Below are 16,663 nucleotides of genomic sequence, written 5' to 3'. Positions count from 1 at the left end.
GTAAATTAACGTACATAATTAATTACTAATTTATTTATAACCACCTGTCAACTGAAAATTTTAATGCAACGTCATTAACGGTGCCAAAAGTCGTGTCCGACACTTCTTTTTTGTTTTTTCTTTTGAATGTGGCTAAGGAGTAGCACTAGTTGACGACATAGAACTCCATGTATAGGGAGTCGGGAAGAAGTGAGTGATTCAGACACTGCGACTGTCAAGAGTGGAGCAGGGAGGAAGAAGCAAAGGGATTTTTGTCATGATCTGGGCAGTTGATCTACACTGAGTGGGCGGAGCCTCACACAGTCTTAACATGTTGTCCCGTGACCTGCCTGCAGGGTTTCTTCTGCCAAACGGAGGACGAGTTTGACGACTGGTGTATGCGCATCAGGAGGGTAGGTTTTTGCTGTCTTTTGGAAGCCTCGTCACCTTTTCCAGTTCACTGCACATCCAGCATTAGCATGTGACAAATAAAGTTCTTGAATCGTGAATCATTCCTCCTCCTCCTCCTCCTGCTCCTCCACCTCCTCCGCCTCCTCAGCTGTCGTGCAACAGAGGAGGCCTGCCCATGTTCGAGCTGGTCGACAGTCAGCCGTCACACCTGGTCAGCGTGGACGCCATCAACCTGACACCTGGTCAGTCCTCCAGTCCCGCCTGCCTCTTCTCCCTCCCCCCTAGTCCAGGGTTGTCAAACGTACGGCCCGTGGGCTGCATCAGACCCGCAAACAGGGTTTTTTTTCCGGCCCGCAAAATGATTTTACAAAGTATATAAACAAGCTTGAATTTTTCAATTTCCCAATCCTACTGGATGTAGCAATAGTGCTTCTGCTACGCAAGAAAACTGTTAATGTCAGGGGAAAGTGGATGCTCAGTGCTCATGAGAGTGTTGCGAGAACACGAGCAAAGTAAAACAACGAAAACAATCTGAAGTTGTTGTTATTTTTCAGCCATCATACCCTGATTCCAGCAGTCCAACCTGCTCGGGAATAGATTTTCCTCTATAGCCGTAGATGTGAGCGCAAAAGTGGAGGCTGTGCAGCTTCCCAGCAGGGGTCAGACCCCACTGGTTTTGGTCAGTGGGAAAGGTCGACCCGCATTCAAAAAACACAGTGTCAACCCCATAATTTCAGTGGGAAAGTGGCTCATGTGGCCAGTGAACTAAAATGAGTTTGCCACCCCGGCCCTCTGACTGACTTGTAACTCCCCCCCCCCCAGACTTCTCCGACTCGGACCGGCTGGAGCGTTTCTTCGACTCGGAAGACGAGGAATTTGAGATCCTGTCGTTGTGAGCGGCGCTGCACTGCTCCCGATGGACGGACCGGAGGAGAGATTCTTGTCTCCTCTCTGCATCAGAAGGGAAACTTGGGGCGGGGGTGTGAACGTTGCCTGGACGTCGACGATCGACTGTGTGTGCGTGCGTGTGCGTGCGTGTGTGTGCACAGCTCTCTCTCTCTCTCTCTCCTTCCTTATCCAAACACGCCACCCTACGCTCCCAGTGTCCCACCGCGAGGCCCCCTGGTGGACGCCGTAGCAGGAGCTCAGGATCGACTGTATGCACATTTTCACAAAACAAACAAACAAACATTTGTGTCTCCATTCGAGTCTTAACACACTTTTAACGTTTCTTTCTGAAGTGACCTGGTGCCTTTCCCTGACTCCGTAACTTTGAGAAAATGATGTTGACGAAGACAATAACAATTATAATGCCATAACAGTTTTATGTTGTACAGAAAGACGGATCGAGGCGCCCGCCAGTTTCCGTCACTAACGACTGAAGCGTGTAACGAAACCAAATGACGAGTTGTATTAACTGTTCATGCCAAGTCAAAACACCTGCTCATTATTTATTTAATCACATTACATCAGGTGAAGATACAATTTTAAAAAGGTAAAAAAAAAAAAAAAAAATTAAAAATTGAAATAAAAGCTGATATCATGGGACAGTTGGTTTTGTGTTTGCTAAAAAAATTACAATGCACACCACCGTGATGCTGTTAGCAGTGAGGGGGCGCGTTAGAGACGCATAAACAGGTAGCGCAGTTGTTTCACTTCCACAGTTCGCCCAGTGGGCGGCGCTGCACCGCTTCAATGATGTCCAGGCTTCGCTTGGTGATGTCACTGCTGACGTTCTCCACATCCCGCGACGCATCAATCACCTGAAACGGACAGTCGACAACGTCTGTGACTGGACAGGAAACCGTGTCATCATCACCATGGACCGCAATGTGAGAGAGGCATCAGGAGGTTCAACAATCACAGCAAATATAGAAAAACTAGACTACAAATACCGTGCAAACTCCACACGGAAAAGCCCCAGGTTAGGAATCAAACCCGGGACCTTCTTGCTCTGAGGCGACGGCGCTAACTACAGCCCCACAATGACACCCCACACTACAAATAACTAACAGATAAATTACTCTTGCATTTCCCCAACGGTTCAGGATTATTCCTGAAAGTTTGGGTCCAATTGTGAGGCCATATTGTGCGATTGGCTGTCATCAAAACCCTGTGATCAACACCAATAATGCATGCAAAGTCCTAACTGGTCACTTGATGGCACAGAATCTGGTATTTTTAAAAACAGGACAGGAAACAGTTTTCTTTAACAGTACTCAGGGTTCGTACACCTTTTTTATGGTCAAACTCAAGTACTTTTCAAGGACTTTCAAGGTCAGTTTTCAAGCTTTTCCAGTACCATAACCATTTGGAAATTGCATTGTGATAAATTCCTTTCCCTTTTTTCTTTAATTAAAGTTTTGCAACACAAGAGGGAATTTATTTATTTTACTTACTCTCAAGTATCAGTAAGATGCTTAACTAACACACACACACACACATACACACACTCTTTAAAGCGTATAGGTGGACCTATACACATACAAAACACATAGCTGACCCCCATCTACCTCACCTTCAACATTTTGATGTTTTTTCTAGTCAAGACTAGGGATGGGCGATGTAATATATTAAAAAAATTCAACTCCATATTTTTGGATTTTTTTCGACACCGCGCTTGGAAAAAAAACCTAATTTACAAGAACCCGTATTAAAAAAATAAATTAGACGGAAAAGAGGCCTGGAGTGGCGCCACAAGTTTACTCCCTGAAGGTGGAAGAAGAAGAGGAGGAGGAGGAGGAGGAAGCAGCGCACCTGAAGCATGCCGTATTTAAAGAATCAGGAGCTCTCTAAAGACATTAAGCACCACAGATCACAGAAAGAAATTTCGCTGGTGAAAAGATGGTGTGGATAAACGACAGAGCTGAACTTCTGCTTTGAGTTACTTTTGAACACAAAACCCTAAGAGGTACATGTAGGGTTGCCACCCGTCCCGTTTTTCTTTTTTCACCACCTGTCCCGAGAAAAATAAAATTTCTCCTGGGACACAATTTGTCCCATTTTTTTTTAGGGAAAATGAAAAAACCTCATTGGATTTCCATCTGTGGTCTACTCCCGTAAAATACGCGATTGTCTCATAATTTGGCAACTAAAAAACCTGTCCCGTAATGAACTGATGCGGGACGCACTTCACTTTGTCCCGTATATTTCGGGGACGCCTCTCCGCCTCCGCCTAAAGTCCGCCAGAGAGAGCGGTTAACATTTTTTTTTTTTTTAAAGCGGTGTATTGAGTGAGATTTCCATTTGTTCTGAAATCTGTGCGATTACAACATCAAGCATTTTCAAGCAATAGAGTCAAAATACAAGCATTTTTCAAACCTTGAAAATACAACATTAAAATTCAAGCATTTTCAAGGATTTCAAGCACCCGTGGGAACCCGGAGTACTCGAGCAGTAATGAGAGATTTTTTCTTTCTTTCAATTACCTGCCAGTTGACTGTGGGGTCGTCCATCAGCTGGTCAAACTTCTCTTGGACGGCCAGCTGGAAGATGCTGGTCTCATACCTCTCCTGTCCATACTGGCCTCTGAGAGCAGCTTCAGCCGGGCTCAGCTTCAGGAACATTACCAGGTCCGGTTTGGGGAGTCCCACCTCGGGCTGCTTGCACCAGTCCACTGAGAAACCCTGCAGGGGAGAGACGGAGGAACGTCAAGGAGGGTGCCTGCTGGTTGACACGCACACACAGGCTCTCACACGCAGACACACACAGGCTCACCGGCTTGGCGCTGGTAAAGGCCACTCCAGAGAAGGAGTAGCGGTCGACCACCAGCGTGGTGCCCTGCTCCAGCTTCTTCTTCATCAGCGGCCTGTGGTTGCAGAAGTTAAAGAGGGACATTTATCGGCATTGTTCAGATGGAATTTTTGTCTTCACGACAATCATTTTGTAAAGTTCATTCTTGTTTATCCGTTCTGAGGCCTCACCTGAGTTGATTCCTACAACAAGGACATTTGTATTTACACCATCAAAAGACATGGCATGGGCAATGTAATAGACTGGAATGATTTATAGTAAGAGTGTCATGGGGTGAGCTACCAAGATGCTGTGTTTTGGGCGGGCCAACATTTTTTGGAATGTGTTAATTGAGCCAAGCGGCACCTGCACTGTGTGTGTGTTTGTTGACCGGAAGTCACCTAGTAAAAGAAGTGTTCTGAAGTCAAGCCAGTCTGATTATTGTGTCCTGCCCAAAATACTACAGGCAAAGTGCAAGAAAAGCTTTGTTTTGGAGAAAGCGGGGAGAAGGCTAACTAGCCTTCAAGATACATGAGGAAAAAAAAGCACGACGAAAGCGAAAGCCACAAAGATGAGAGGCAACAACACGTGTAAATGTCAAGCACGTCTAAATGTCAATTTCAACCTCTCATTGCTCATGGTACAATATAAATTGGAGTTTTTCTCCCAAAAGTAAAAAAAAAATAAAAAAAATCAAGCATTCTTAATTTCACTTTTCAGAACTGCTAGTTAGTTAAGACAAATCCTGTTTTATCTGATTGATCAATTGATAATCCCCAACATGGTGCAAGACACGATGACAGTCCCACCTAGAGGTGCTCCAGTAATCATCCGCAATCACGGTCTAGTCAGGTGTGCAGGCAGCAGCTGCAGCTACTGCTAACACACTGGAATTTTGGCGGGAGGTTGTAAACAGAGGGGTTTTCTTTTTAACTAAATAACATAGTGAATGTTGTGACTGTCAACAAAGAAACTGGCCCTACGCCAGTTCCCAGCGGTTGGCGGAGAACAGTAGGTGCACCGTGTGGTCCTCCAGGTCGCTCTTCTTCTGCAGGTAGGAGCTGATCAGCTGGCCGATGGTCGTCGTCCTCTCTGGGCCGAGAAGAACAAACGCGGGGAGGAGGAGAGAGAAAGAGGCGGGTGTCATTGTAGAGCAGCTCTACGGTTCTCAGCTGTTGTACAACAACATGTGTTTGCTCTGCGGTAGAACGCGGGATCTTGGAGGGCCGCAAGCCTTTTAGCCTGGCTCGCGGTAAACAGAGCGACTTCTTACCAGGGAATCTCATGAGCTCCGCCGGGCGGCCGCTCTGCTGCAGCGCCTGGACCAGCCTGTTGCACTGCGTCGTCTTCCCGGCCTTGTCGACGCCCTCCAGCACGATCAGCGCTCCCCGCTTGCAAGTCATTGCCGCCGGCTGTTTCCTCCAGCTGTCCCCGCGGTAAAAGACTTCTTCAACCCGGAGCAGGACACAGGACTGTCGGTTAGACAGCTGCTCAACTCCCCGCCGTTTTTTATCAAACGGAAGTAGATTAGAATGACGCACTTCCTTCTCAACTTCCGCTCCGAGTCCCGCACTTTCTTCTTCGTTGGGTGAAAAAACAACTGTCGAGATTTTCCAGACACAGTTGCCAAAAAAAACCTAATTTGCAGTTTTTGTCATTTTAAACGGATATGTTGTTAGTGTTATCCAGGTGGCCGTTTATATAAATTATTGGCAAAATATATCATCAAATCATTTAGTTGATTTAATGTCTCGGTTTTTAAGCCTGAAAATCCAACGAAACCCGTGAAAACAATTGAAAAAAAAAAAAAAAAAAAAAAGGAATTTAAAAAAACAACAACAACCCAATCCAACATGACACAAGACATATCTTTTTCGACGACATGTAGTCAGGTCCACTAGATGTCAGTATTGCACTATAAATGCAAATCTATCGATTTACCACATTTGTTTGCCTTTTTTTTCACCGATAAATAAAGGACTAAAGTTCACAATACACCAGTAAATCCTATTTTAAAATGTCATTTCAAAGGTTGTTTTTTTTTTTTTTACACACTTGCTTATGACAAAACAAAATGTTAACTTTTGTGTTTGAAATGGTCTATGTTTATCACCACAAATAAATATCTTCTCGATTCCAATAAATTTGCTTTAATCCCCAGACATTCATTCATTCTTTCATTCATTCATTCATTCATTTCCATTCCCCAGTGTAATATTCATTGGAATACCGGGGGTTTGCCGTCCCAGTCAAGACACAGAGGAACAAGACAACATGGCAACGCAGCAGTCAGACCATACTTTTGTTTGGAGGAGCAGGCAGAGCACATTATCCCGTCTGGGCTGGGATAATGTGTTGCTGTAATGTGTTTTTGAGCAAGTTGCGGTGGAACTGGTGGCATCAGTAGCCAACAGGGAGGAAGTCTGATGAAAAAGTTCAGTGGTTTATACAATTGACTATTAACCTACAGAGACAAGCAGAGGACAAAACTGGTTTGCTAAGCAAGGCAAATGACTTTTATTGTTGCTTTCTAGAGTTGGTTGTGCCACAACGTCCTTCTTTCAGGTTAAAGTAACAGAAACTAACCAGAAGTTCCCAAATCTTTATACACCAAGAATCCCTAAAAAGGACACAAATAAAATCAACAAATAACACTTTTCCAGGCGAGGCCAGTAACATTCTTCAGTTTAACCCATGCAGAAAGTTACTACACATCATGTTTGTGTAGTTTTCTTGCGACTCTGGCATGGTAAATGTTAGACTTTGCTCTTGTGGCAGTGTTTCAGTGCGTCCTTCAGCGCCGCCAGCACCATGTCGACACATGCCTCGCTGCTGTTGCATCCCATGAGTCCCACCCGTAGCACCTGAAAAACCAAACCACTGCTGAGTTAAAGCCTTGCGGGGCCGATGTACGTTGACCTGCAGAACAGTCGAGGTCACCGAATGTTTCCTACCAAGCCGACAGACGGTCCAAGACCCCCTGAGATCTCCAGGTTGTGTGTTTTCATGATGTAGGTTGTGATCTCCTTCCAGTCGTATCCGTGAGGAGCAACGATGGTTGTGACGGTCGGTAGTCTTGTGATCTGTAACGGATGCCGAGATTAGAAAACTGTTGCACTTCCCATCTCTCAACTACCATCTTCAAAACTCACCCTTTCTTTGACAAAAAGTTTGAGTCCCATGGCCTCCAGGCCTCTGTGGAAATACTCAGCCACCCTTCTGTGTCTCCCCCAGCAATTCTCCAGTCCCTTGAAGAAATGGGAGAAATACCAATGTGCTATCTCACATCTAAATATCTTACTTTAGAGTTTGATGTGAGAACAAATTGCCTTTTAAAAAGCACAGAAAGTGTGAAGTACTTGATTGAAAAGCAATGGAATTCTTCTTCATATTTATGGCTTGTGAATAAAAAGATCTGTTCCATTGGGAAATGAGTGAATCAGGAGGGAAAGTCTAGTGTTGGGATGCTCCTCACCTCTTCGGCAAGGATGGCCAGACTCTCCCTCAGACTGTAAAAAGCAGTAACCGGACCTGTGTGGTGATACCTGCAAGGAAACCAAAAAAAGTTAGAAAAATTGTCACAAAACTGCTAAGAATGCATGAAAGTGAAGAGGCCTCACACTCTGGCCGGCTTGCCATCACATCCCCAGTAGTTGGCGAGCCAGTTCAGGTCCAAGAAGAAGGACACAGGCTTCGTCCTGCGGTTGTATACTTTCCGGCTGCGGATGTTACACACCATGAATACACTCCTCCATACTCAGCAGACTCTAGACTTTTAAGTCTGAAGGGTTTTCCTGGTTTCTTACCAGGCTCTGTCGCTGAAGGAGATGGGTGCAGTTCCCGGTGGAGCGTTCAGAACCTTCTGTGATCCCGTGTACAGGATGTCTATCCCTGCAAGTGTTGCGACATCAGTCGGTCTTCACAGCCCAAAAAATGCATTAGTCAGTCAGGTTAATTGGAGGTGGTGTGGTTGTTCAGAAAACCTTGCTGGTCCATTTGAAGAGGAGCGCCCCCTATTGAAGCCACCGAGTCCACTAGGAACAGGCAATCGTACCTGCAAGCATAGATCAGAACACTCTGCTGTTATCGAGCACAGTTTATGTTGCTGATGTGACAGCAAAATGGTCTTAGGGGCCCCATCTTACTTGCGGCAAAGCTCTCCAATGCCATCTAGTGGATGGAGGACTCCAGTGGACGATTCTCCATGGGCGAGGAAGAACACAGCAGGCCGGTATTTTGACAAGGCCTGCGATGAAAAATAGAATTAACCACCTGTTAACAGAGATGCGAAAAGAGTAAACAGAATCTTCTTTTCCCTCCCAAGCAACCACGCCTAGCATTACCTGATCAAGTTCCTTGTTAGTGAAGACTCCACCAGGGGGCACTACGATGGTGTTTACTCTGGCACCTGTTGGGTTCAGACATATAATCCGGGATTATTTTACACCTATTTTAAGTTATGACTTTCGTCTGTTGTGTGTGCAGGTCCTTTATTGTACGCCGCCCCCTGCTGTTGAAAATCGGCCTCACACACACTCACAGTTTGGGCCTTCACCTCCCACCCCAGACTCACCGACCCTCTCCGCCATGTCAGCGGCCCGCTCGCCCCAGATGCCGTTGACGGCCATCAAGACGCTGTCTCCGGCCTCTACAGCGTTAAAGATGGCGCACTCCATGGCGGTGTGGCCGGTGCCGCTGATGGCGAAGGTCATGTGGTTGCGTGTCTGGAACATGTACTGGATGCCGCTCTTAATATCATCCATGATCTGAGACACAAAACCACAATGTTCAGGATTCATCAGGCATCTCAAGACTGAAGCCACTGGATGTGATTTAACGCTTTATACATAAAGGTTGATCAATTGATTGATTGATTAATCAGCGGGTTACTGTATCCATTTGACCTGATCACTGGTTGCCCTAGCAGCAGAGACCCCCAATGAATGATTACTCAAAATATTGAATCGTTTGAACATTTTACAAGTCCTTCTGAGCATGTCTTACAGAGTTTAGGAATTCATTCATAAATCTGGACATATTAAGAAAGTTTATTTGTACATATTTCACTTTAAATTTTGAATAAGTCTTCAACTCCTTTAGAACTTAGACCTTTTAAAAGAGTAAAGGCCTAAAACAATTCGCTGACAAACACAGGGGGTTTGTTAAAATTAATCATTGATCTCTTTGGCTTTTCTGCTGTTTCACAATGCAGAGAGTAAAGTGTACAGAGACACTTTTTTAAAATTAGTCAAAAAGTCATTGAAGTGCAAATTCAACTCATCGCAGCAGGAATCCTCTGCACACTTGAACACTTGTTTATCCATCCAGCTTTCAACCTGCCTGTATTTATGGCCCATGGCACCAGTTTTATGAATTTACCTCAAATATCTCCGGGTGCATGTGGCCGATGACGGGTTTGGCTCCGGCCTCCAGGATTCGCGGAGGAACGTTGGACGGTCCCGGTCCAAACATGTGTCGGTGCGGCACCACCAGCGGGCGAAGCAGCCGCTGTGGCGGCGGGACGGCGAGGGACGACATGTTTCCAGCAGCCAGAGCAGCAGAGAAGTGGAGCTTACGGCGGCAGAACAGAGCCTGCGGGGGGAGGCGGACCACCCTTCGGCCCCCGACCAGTCAGATTCGCAGCTCAGACGGGGTCACAACACTATCTGCAAACACCAGCCTCCCTCTGAACACAGTCGGCTCGCAGGCGTCCGTTCAAGTTGGTGTTAATGATTGAGCCGAGAGTCTCCGGAGCATCAGGTCAACTGTTCACCTGACTGACCTGACCTGCTGTTCATGACTGGGAGCAAAGGATTTCTCTGGCTTTTGATGTAAAGTCAGTTTAAAAATTGATGATCTGTTGCAGTGGCCACATGATGCAATTTTAAGAAAATGAACATTAAATTCCGGTCAAATATTTTTATTTAATTGAACAAAGTATTTTGTGTATTGTAAATATACACATTTATTCAATACTGTTAAAAGTATTGACAAATTAATTCAAAAAAAAATGCTGAGTGATGCCACTCTCAAAAAGTAGAAAGATGTCTATTTTTCTGTATTTGTATATATATTTTCTATTTCATTTTTCTTGGACAAAAGGTTTATCATTTTATTCACTTTTTTTTTTTTTACTTTAAATTTTTTTTTTTTTTACTGTTTCCATAAAACCCCAAATTCATGTAAACCTTACATTTCACTATTTTAAAAGAGAGAGAATAATAATATAATTATTAATAACATACAGGAATAATTCAATAATGAAAATTAACATTTTGGGGACGAAACACAACACACACCTCATGTTTTCTCATAAAACCTTTTAATTCCTCAAACACACCAGAGGGTTGATCGTCTGGTTGTGTTGCTGCCTCACAGCTGAGCCTGGTTCCTCCTCGGGGCGATGAGGTGGTGTTTACCCAGAGGTTCTGGACTGAAGAGGCCGTCCCTGAAGACCAGCTGCCCCCTGACCACCGTGGCCCTCACCACGCCCTGCAGGCTGGTGCCCAGGTATGGAGTCAGCTGCCAGAACAAATCACACACACACACACACACACACACACACACACACACACACACACACACACACACACACACACACACACACACACACACACACACAAAGTCCAGTGAGTCCCAGTCCAGGTCTCATCGTATCCCAGTCAGAGGTTCAATGTGTTTCACCTTGTTTTTATGTTGGACGTTCGACTCTTTGATCTGTAACGGGAAGAAGATGGCATTACAGATTAAATGTAAATATCTTATTTTGAAATTTACCCATAAAAAACAGTTGTCTTTCTTCTCTGCTTAAATGTGTTATCGTCATAGGAAATATATGGGCTATTCCATTTGTAAATGTGTATTCAAGAACCAGAAATATACACTTTGATATTTCTTAAACAACTTTTATAACTGAATTGTAACATGGAAAATAGAACCCCTGCATAGGCACAGCGCCCCCAACTGGTCTAATGTTGAAGCATCCTCTCTTTGGAACACGTCTCAGCTCCCGACACAACACTTCATACACCAACATCAACATACGTTGCCTGGCCATGAAACATTGTACATGTGTAATGCATGTGTCTAATGGCAGGGGGCGGCATCAAGACAGAGATGTTGAGAAAGAGAAGATAGGAGGAAGGAAAGTGACCAGATGTTTTACTTGTTGTTGTTTTTTAAAGAGGGAGCATGGCTGGCAACTACACTTGCATAGTTCTGTTTCAAGCCAGAGGGGGGCGCTGTTACAATTTTGCAAATGTAATTTTTAGGTAAAAAAAAACAAAACACACACACAGTGTTGCTTCAGGTGGATGATGCAACTGATGTTTTCGCTTTCTGTCCACCAACCGTGAATTGTCTCTCGGGGTCCCAGACCACCAGGTCGGCGTCGTAGCCCGGCGCCAGGCCGCCCTTCTGCTCGTCCAGGCCGCACAGCTGGGCTGTCCTCTGGCTCAGCAGCCTGGTCACGTCAGGCAGCGAGAAGCCCCTCCGATGGGCCGAGCTCCAGAACAGAGGTAGACCTGCACGGGGTCACAAGGTCACAGGGTCATAAGGTCACTAGGTCATTGAGGCGCTAACGCAGCAGTGTGTCAGAGTCCTGCTGCCCGCCCTCAGACTTTGACCTCTTCCTGGTTCTGCTCTCTAGACAAACACCCTCTGTTTACCTGCCCGGCTGAACTTTCAAGTCAGTCAATGATTGTCGGCAGGATTTATTCGGGGGGGGGCGGTGGTACAGAGGGACAGTTGCCTGCCCGTGTTGACAATTTGCATGCACTCGGTAGGAAATGCGACTTAGTCAGTCTGTGAATTTTAAGCAGTTTCCCCTCCGGGTGAACGTCAAGGAGGATGAGTCTTGTTGGCGAATAATCCCTCAGCGCAGACAGAAGAAAATAGGATTGTGAATATCATCCAGTCGCCACCAGCATCGTCTCAACTGGCTCACAGTAGCATCGTCCTGAGAGCTACTGTACAGGTCTGAGCAACTATGATTAAAGGCCCAGTAGGTGAAATTTAGCACCACATAGTGGTTCAAAAAGAACAATGTAATTGTTCGTGTCTTCTTATGGCAGCTGTGATTTCAGGGTTAGAACCTCAGTCGCTCCACCTCCTGGGCTACTGCAGATACGTGGTTGAGCAATGTGGCAAACCTGATGTCTCTCTGGATGTATAAAGGCTTATTATATGTAACTGTTTACATGTTTGTATTATTTGAGTGAAGTGTGAAGGCAAAACGTCATTATAATCTGCAGCTGATTCTGTTGTGTCTGTCTTTGATTGGAACTACAAGCCTGAAAAAAATGAGTGGAAAAAAAAAGGAAATGAATGTTGAACGTCTGGTCTCACCAAACTGCAGGGAGGAGATTCCTCCCCAGGCCTGACCAAAGTCTCCACTGTCCAGCTTCTTCAGCTCGGGGGTGCAGGGGGAGTGGTCCGACACCACCATGTCGATAAGCCCCGCCCTCAGCGCCGACCACAGCTGCTCCTGTTGGCAGGGAAACTGGATCACGCCGGCGTGTCTCTGCCTCGTACTGGAGGAATCTTGATGCCAGCTTACCTGGTTCTCCGCTCCCCTGATTGGTGGGCAGCACTTGAACTGGGTGGCGCCTGCGGGGACGTCCTCCGCCGTCAGGCTCAGGTAGTGGTGGGTGGTCTCCACCGTCAGCGGTGCTCCGGCCTCCCGGGCCTCCCGGATCAGTTGGAGCGGCTGTGCTGAGGACAGGTGGACGATGTGGCAGCGGACCCTGCAGCAGAGAAAGTGGGGTAACACACGCGACGCATTAGCATGCATCAGCCAATCAGAACGGACCGAGACACAGCAGCACGTCCAACGCTGTGATTTTATTGAAAGATTAAAATTCCAGGACTTGAAAATATACAACATAAAGACTTATTAATCCCGTTCAGGTCAAAGGTCGTCCTGTTGCCGTTTATTTTTATACTGTGGGGGAAAATGCATTTTGGGATTTTTGGTTGCAGTACCTCCAGTGGCCACTGTGGGGAAATTGCAGCCTTGCCAAACGGCCAGCCTGATATCCTGTTCTTATAATACATCCATAATAACCCCCTACGTAATGACAATGCCCCACCCAGGCGGGACTTACTGGTACTGCAGGCAGAGCTCTGTGACTGTACGAATGGCCTCAACCTCCATGACGTCCGGCCTGGACTGCAGAAAAGTGGAATACTGAGCCGGATCTGTGCACACGGGGGGGAAAAAGTTATGGAACACACAGCAGTAGCACTGGGGTGTACAAACACATTTGCCGTCTGAGAACATCCAGTGTTTGTAGATATCCGGTCAATTACCGCCGCTGGCTTCAGACATCTGCGCCACTTCCGTCTCGGCGTGAAACTAGGGGAGACCAACAGGGGGCCCGTGGCTACTTAAGTCACATTAATAATAGGCACGGATGCTGAAGGAGTGATGGACTGGGCTCACCAGCAGGACGCTGCCCGTCCCTTGCAGCTGCCTCATGGCTGTGTGGAGGTCGGTCTGAGTCACGTGCGGAAACTCGTCCACGCCGCTGTGGATCAGGAAGCACTTGAAGCCGGCCACTCCGGCCTGGATCATGGGCCTGAGCTCCAGCTACACACAGATATGTATCACTGACGGGGGAAACATGGCCCAGAGAACTTATTTTGTTTGAAAACAAAAAACAAAAAAAAATTGGTACCTGGTTGCCAGGAATGACTCCTCCCCAGAAGGCCATGTCCACAAAACACTTCCCCGTGGCCTCCCGCAGCTTCTCGTGGAAATGGGCCAGCGTGGTGGTCGGTGGGATGCTGTTTCTGGTTGAAGCAGAAATCAAACGAAACAGCCTGAAATTCTAGCCATTACAAGCTGTTAAAAGCCTTTGGACACATTCACAGGATCTTAATGCAATGCTCAAGACTGCTTAAGAACAGATGGTCGACGAGTGAACCCTCAGTTTTTAACCAGCAATGTGATACGTTGGAATCTATTGAAGAAACTGATAAAATATAATATCAGGGACAGAAAAATAGCAATTAAAAACAAGTTAGAAAACATAAAATGATTGCAATATTGGGTGAGATAAATAAATAAAGTGTTATGTAAGAGCTAAAATGCTTGGAAATTAGGTTAAAACGGTGATAAACATCCCTGTTAGGCGAGTTTATCAGGGATCTACCGATAAAGCCTTCGGAGTGTGATGCCGATTGATTAGTCATGCCTGCAGAGGCCAGGAGGGGGAGCTCATGCTCACGATGCTTCATTCTCAGTGGAGCTGACAGAGAGTTGCTGTTAGACCTTTGCCCCCTTCAATAGTGGCAGGAGCAATAATGAAAGAGGGCTACTGTCACTCACAGCGGCATGTCCACGATGGTGGTCACGCCTCCCGCTGCCGCCGCCCTGGTGGCCGTCCAGAAACCTTCCCAGGACGTCCGGCCCGGTTCGTTCACGTGCACGTGAGAGTCGACGATACCCGGCATCACCACGCTGTCGCCCACATCCAGCACCTGCAGGCGCAAACACGAAGAAGGCGTTGGTGGTTATGCATGCACGACAATGACAATGTTTGGAATGCTTGGTCCAATTCAGACTTTTGCTGCGTAAGCTTTGCTTTATTTGTTACCTCACAGGCGACGTCGGTAGAGTGTGGTTGTATCTGATGGATCTTCCCGTCCTTTATGACTAGCACGGCCGGACGCAGTTCTTGGCCGAGCAGCACCCGACTGCTCCTCACCGCACCTACACTTGATCCTGGCTCCATGTTGGTCTGTATCCAGAGACACTGAATGGTAAAATGTGTCCCCAAACTGATCTGGCAAGCTCCACAAGCCCTGAGGCAACGCCCCCCTGCACCCACCCCCCCACCCCCCAAAGCCCCCTAGAGGTGAATGGTCCAAAGATAAACCCTTTGTTGACTTTTTCCAGCAGTGGGACATCTGGCCTCCAATCTGTTCTCAAACAGGTGCAATATTTTGATGGACATCTGTTTTTTAGCCACAGCACCTTTTTTACATTGAAAAAATAGCACACTACCAACCACAAATATTAAGAAATTACACATTTTCGGCTGTGCCACATGTAGGTTTCAGTCCTGAGAGTGATTGGCATGACAAGAAATGTGTGTGATAACATTGTAATTAACATACAATTTAAGAAAAGACATTAAATATCTCTGTCAGGGCGGAACTGAACCCAAATGTAATATCTTTTAATTTTCAAATGGCAAAAATCAAAACCTGTCTTGCGAGGAATAAATAAAAAAAAAAAAACAAAAATAAATAAATTGGTAGGTAAAGTTCAAACTAAACACAAAATCACTCCAAAGAGGAAAAATGTTGGAAAAGTTCTAAACACATAATCACTGTGAAGACAAAAAATACAAACTCAAAGTAACCAAACAAACTGAACCAAACAAACCATAAAATACAATTTCAGTTATGTTAAAGCTTAGAACATGACATATGTGACTTTGCCTCAAACTGTATGTGTTTAGTGTCTGTATCTAGCTGGAAGCTTGACTTGCCTTTCACCTGTTTGCAGATTTGGCAGCTGTCTCGTGTTCTGTCATTGTAGCTTTTTTGCTTTAGCTGCTTGTGCTTTTGTTTGTCAGTGCTTCAGCTCTGCCTTCAGGAGTCAGTAGAGCGGTGGGTGCAGGCAGTTTGGACTTCAGACGATGTCCCATTAACAGATTGGTGTGTTACTGTATTCAAGCAGAGCAATGTAAGGATCGCCATTGCTGCTCTGCACCTTTTTGAGCATGTTTTTGACAGTTTGTACAGATCTCTCTGCTTGCCCATTGGACTGAGAATGTCCTGGACTGGAAGTGACATGTTGAAATTCCCAGCTCTCTGAAAACGCTCTGAATTCACCGCTGGCATACCGCATAGCAGATCTGTCCAGAGCTTTTCCCATGGTCTTCCTGGCAATGTGTGGGGAAGCAGAGGTTCTTTTGAATTGCTGTTTTCGTTTTCATTACAGAGAGCACACTGAGACACATTGTCCTCTATCTAAGTGGACATGCCTGGCCAGTAGAGAATGTCCCTTTTTCTGTCTTTAAATTTCACTGTTCCCAGGTGTGACTCATGAATCTTGTTCAGTATTTCCTGTCTCATCTGGATTGGAATGATTAGTTTTGCATTTTTGAACATTAGTCCTGCCTAGCTGATTTCTTCCTTAAAGGTCCAGTATTTCTGCATTTCTTTGGGAATATCCTTTCTTTCTTTCCATCATCCAATTATTGTGGTGTCTCTGAGCATTTGCATTTCGGGATCATCTGCTGTTGCGTTCCTGAACATGTTCAACTTCACCTCAGAGATGGGTAGTCGAGGTGTGACCCAGCTGACCTCCAACTCTTCATATAAAAAGTCCTCTTTTTACTCTTGGAGGTAGCTACGGCTCAAAGCAATGTGTAGCTCTTTTCCTGGCTTATATGTGACCTTGAGTGTGTAGCTCTGTAGTCTTAGAAGCATCCTTGGCAGCCGCGTGGGAGCCTGGAAGACTGGATTTTTGAAGATGCTCTCGGGTAGTTTATGGTCACTCTCAACTTGGATTTCTCTGCTATACACA

The 16,663-nt window shown here is 45.9% G+C and overlaps 4 protein-coding genes across 5 annotated transcripts in view; 1 reads left to right on the top strand and 3 right to left on the bottom strand.

The window, feature by feature from the left end:
- atg4b (autophagy related 4B, cysteine peptidase) overlaps window positions 1-1,571 on the top strand; it is a 7,463-nt gene extending 5,892 nt beyond the window's left edge. For both annotated transcript variants that reach the window (XM_076027102.1, XM_076027019.1), the window contains exons 11-13: window positions 336-392; window positions 539-632; window positions 1,213-1,571. In XM_076027102.1, the coding sequence (XP_075883217.1) occupies window positions 336-392; window positions 539-632; window positions 1,213-1,286 (225 nt within the window). In that variant the 3' untranslated portion in view covers window positions 1,287-1,571. The remainder of the gene's footprint in view (window positions 1-335; window positions 393-538; window positions 633-1,212) is intronic.
- A 124-nt stretch (window positions 1,572-1,695) lies between these two features.
- dtymk (deoxythymidylate kinase (thymidylate kinase)) lies at window positions 1,696-5,606 on the bottom strand. Its single transcript, XM_076027270.1, has 5 exons — window positions 5,396-5,606; window positions 5,106-5,214; window positions 4,108-4,198; window positions 3,819-4,016; window positions 1,696-2,153 (listed from the first exon to the last, which is right to left on the bottom strand). The coding sequence occupies exons 1-5, from the start codon at window positions 5,523-5,525 to the stop codon at window positions 2,043-2,045; spliced, it is 639 nt and encodes a 212-aa protein (XP_075883385.1). The 5' UTR covers window positions 5,526-5,606; the 3' UTR covers window positions 1,696-2,042.
- A 1,009-nt stretch (window positions 5,607-6,615) lies between these two features.
- On the bottom strand, window positions 6,616-9,793 carry agxta (alanine--glyoxylate and serine--pyruvate aminotransferase a). Its single transcript, XM_076027144.1, has 11 exons — window positions 9,502-9,793; window positions 8,696-8,888; window positions 8,466-8,530; window positions 8,268-8,368; window positions 8,106-8,176; window positions 7,929-8,013; window positions 7,743-7,841; window positions 7,598-7,667; window positions 7,275-7,370; window positions 7,077-7,205; window positions 6,616-6,986 (listed from the first exon to the last, which is right to left on the bottom strand). The coding sequence occupies exons 1-11, from the start codon at window positions 9,658-9,660 to the stop codon at window positions 6,879-6,881; spliced, it is 1,176 nt and encodes a 391-aa protein (XP_075883259.1). The 5' UTR covers window positions 9,661-9,793; the 3' UTR covers window positions 6,616-6,878.
- A 634-nt stretch (window positions 9,794-10,427) lies between these two features.
- Window positions 10,428-14,895, bottom strand: LOC142888499 (allantoinase, mitochondrial). The gene is made up of 11 exons (XM_076026888.1): window positions 14,721-14,895; window positions 14,453-14,604; window positions 13,800-13,914; window positions 13,565-13,711; window positions 13,432-13,477; window positions 13,227-13,320; window positions 12,680-12,866; window positions 12,469-12,607; window positions 11,473-11,645; window positions 10,807-10,839; window positions 10,428-10,644 (listed from the first exon to the last, which is right to left on the bottom strand). The coding sequence occupies exons 1-11, from the start codon at window positions 14,856-14,858 to the stop codon at window positions 10,495-10,497; spliced, it is 1,374 nt and encodes a 457-aa protein (XP_075883003.1). The 5' UTR covers window positions 14,859-14,895; the 3' UTR covers window positions 10,428-10,494.
- Window positions 14,896-16,663: the final 1,768 nt, after the last annotated feature.

Source organism: Nelusetta ayraudi, unplaced genomic scaffold (genome assembly GCF_046127955.1).
Source record: "Nelusetta ayraudi isolate G7.1 ecotype Tasmania unplaced genomic scaffold, CSIRO-AGI_Nayr_v1 ptg000001l, whole genome shotgun sequence".
NCBI classification, from domain to species: Eukaryota; Metazoa; Chordata; class Actinopteri; order Tetraodontiformes; family Monacanthidae; genus Nelusetta; species Nelusetta ayraudi.
The sequence above is the reverse complement of the archived record's forward strand: the minus strand, read 5'-3'. Positions and strand labels throughout refer to the sequence as shown.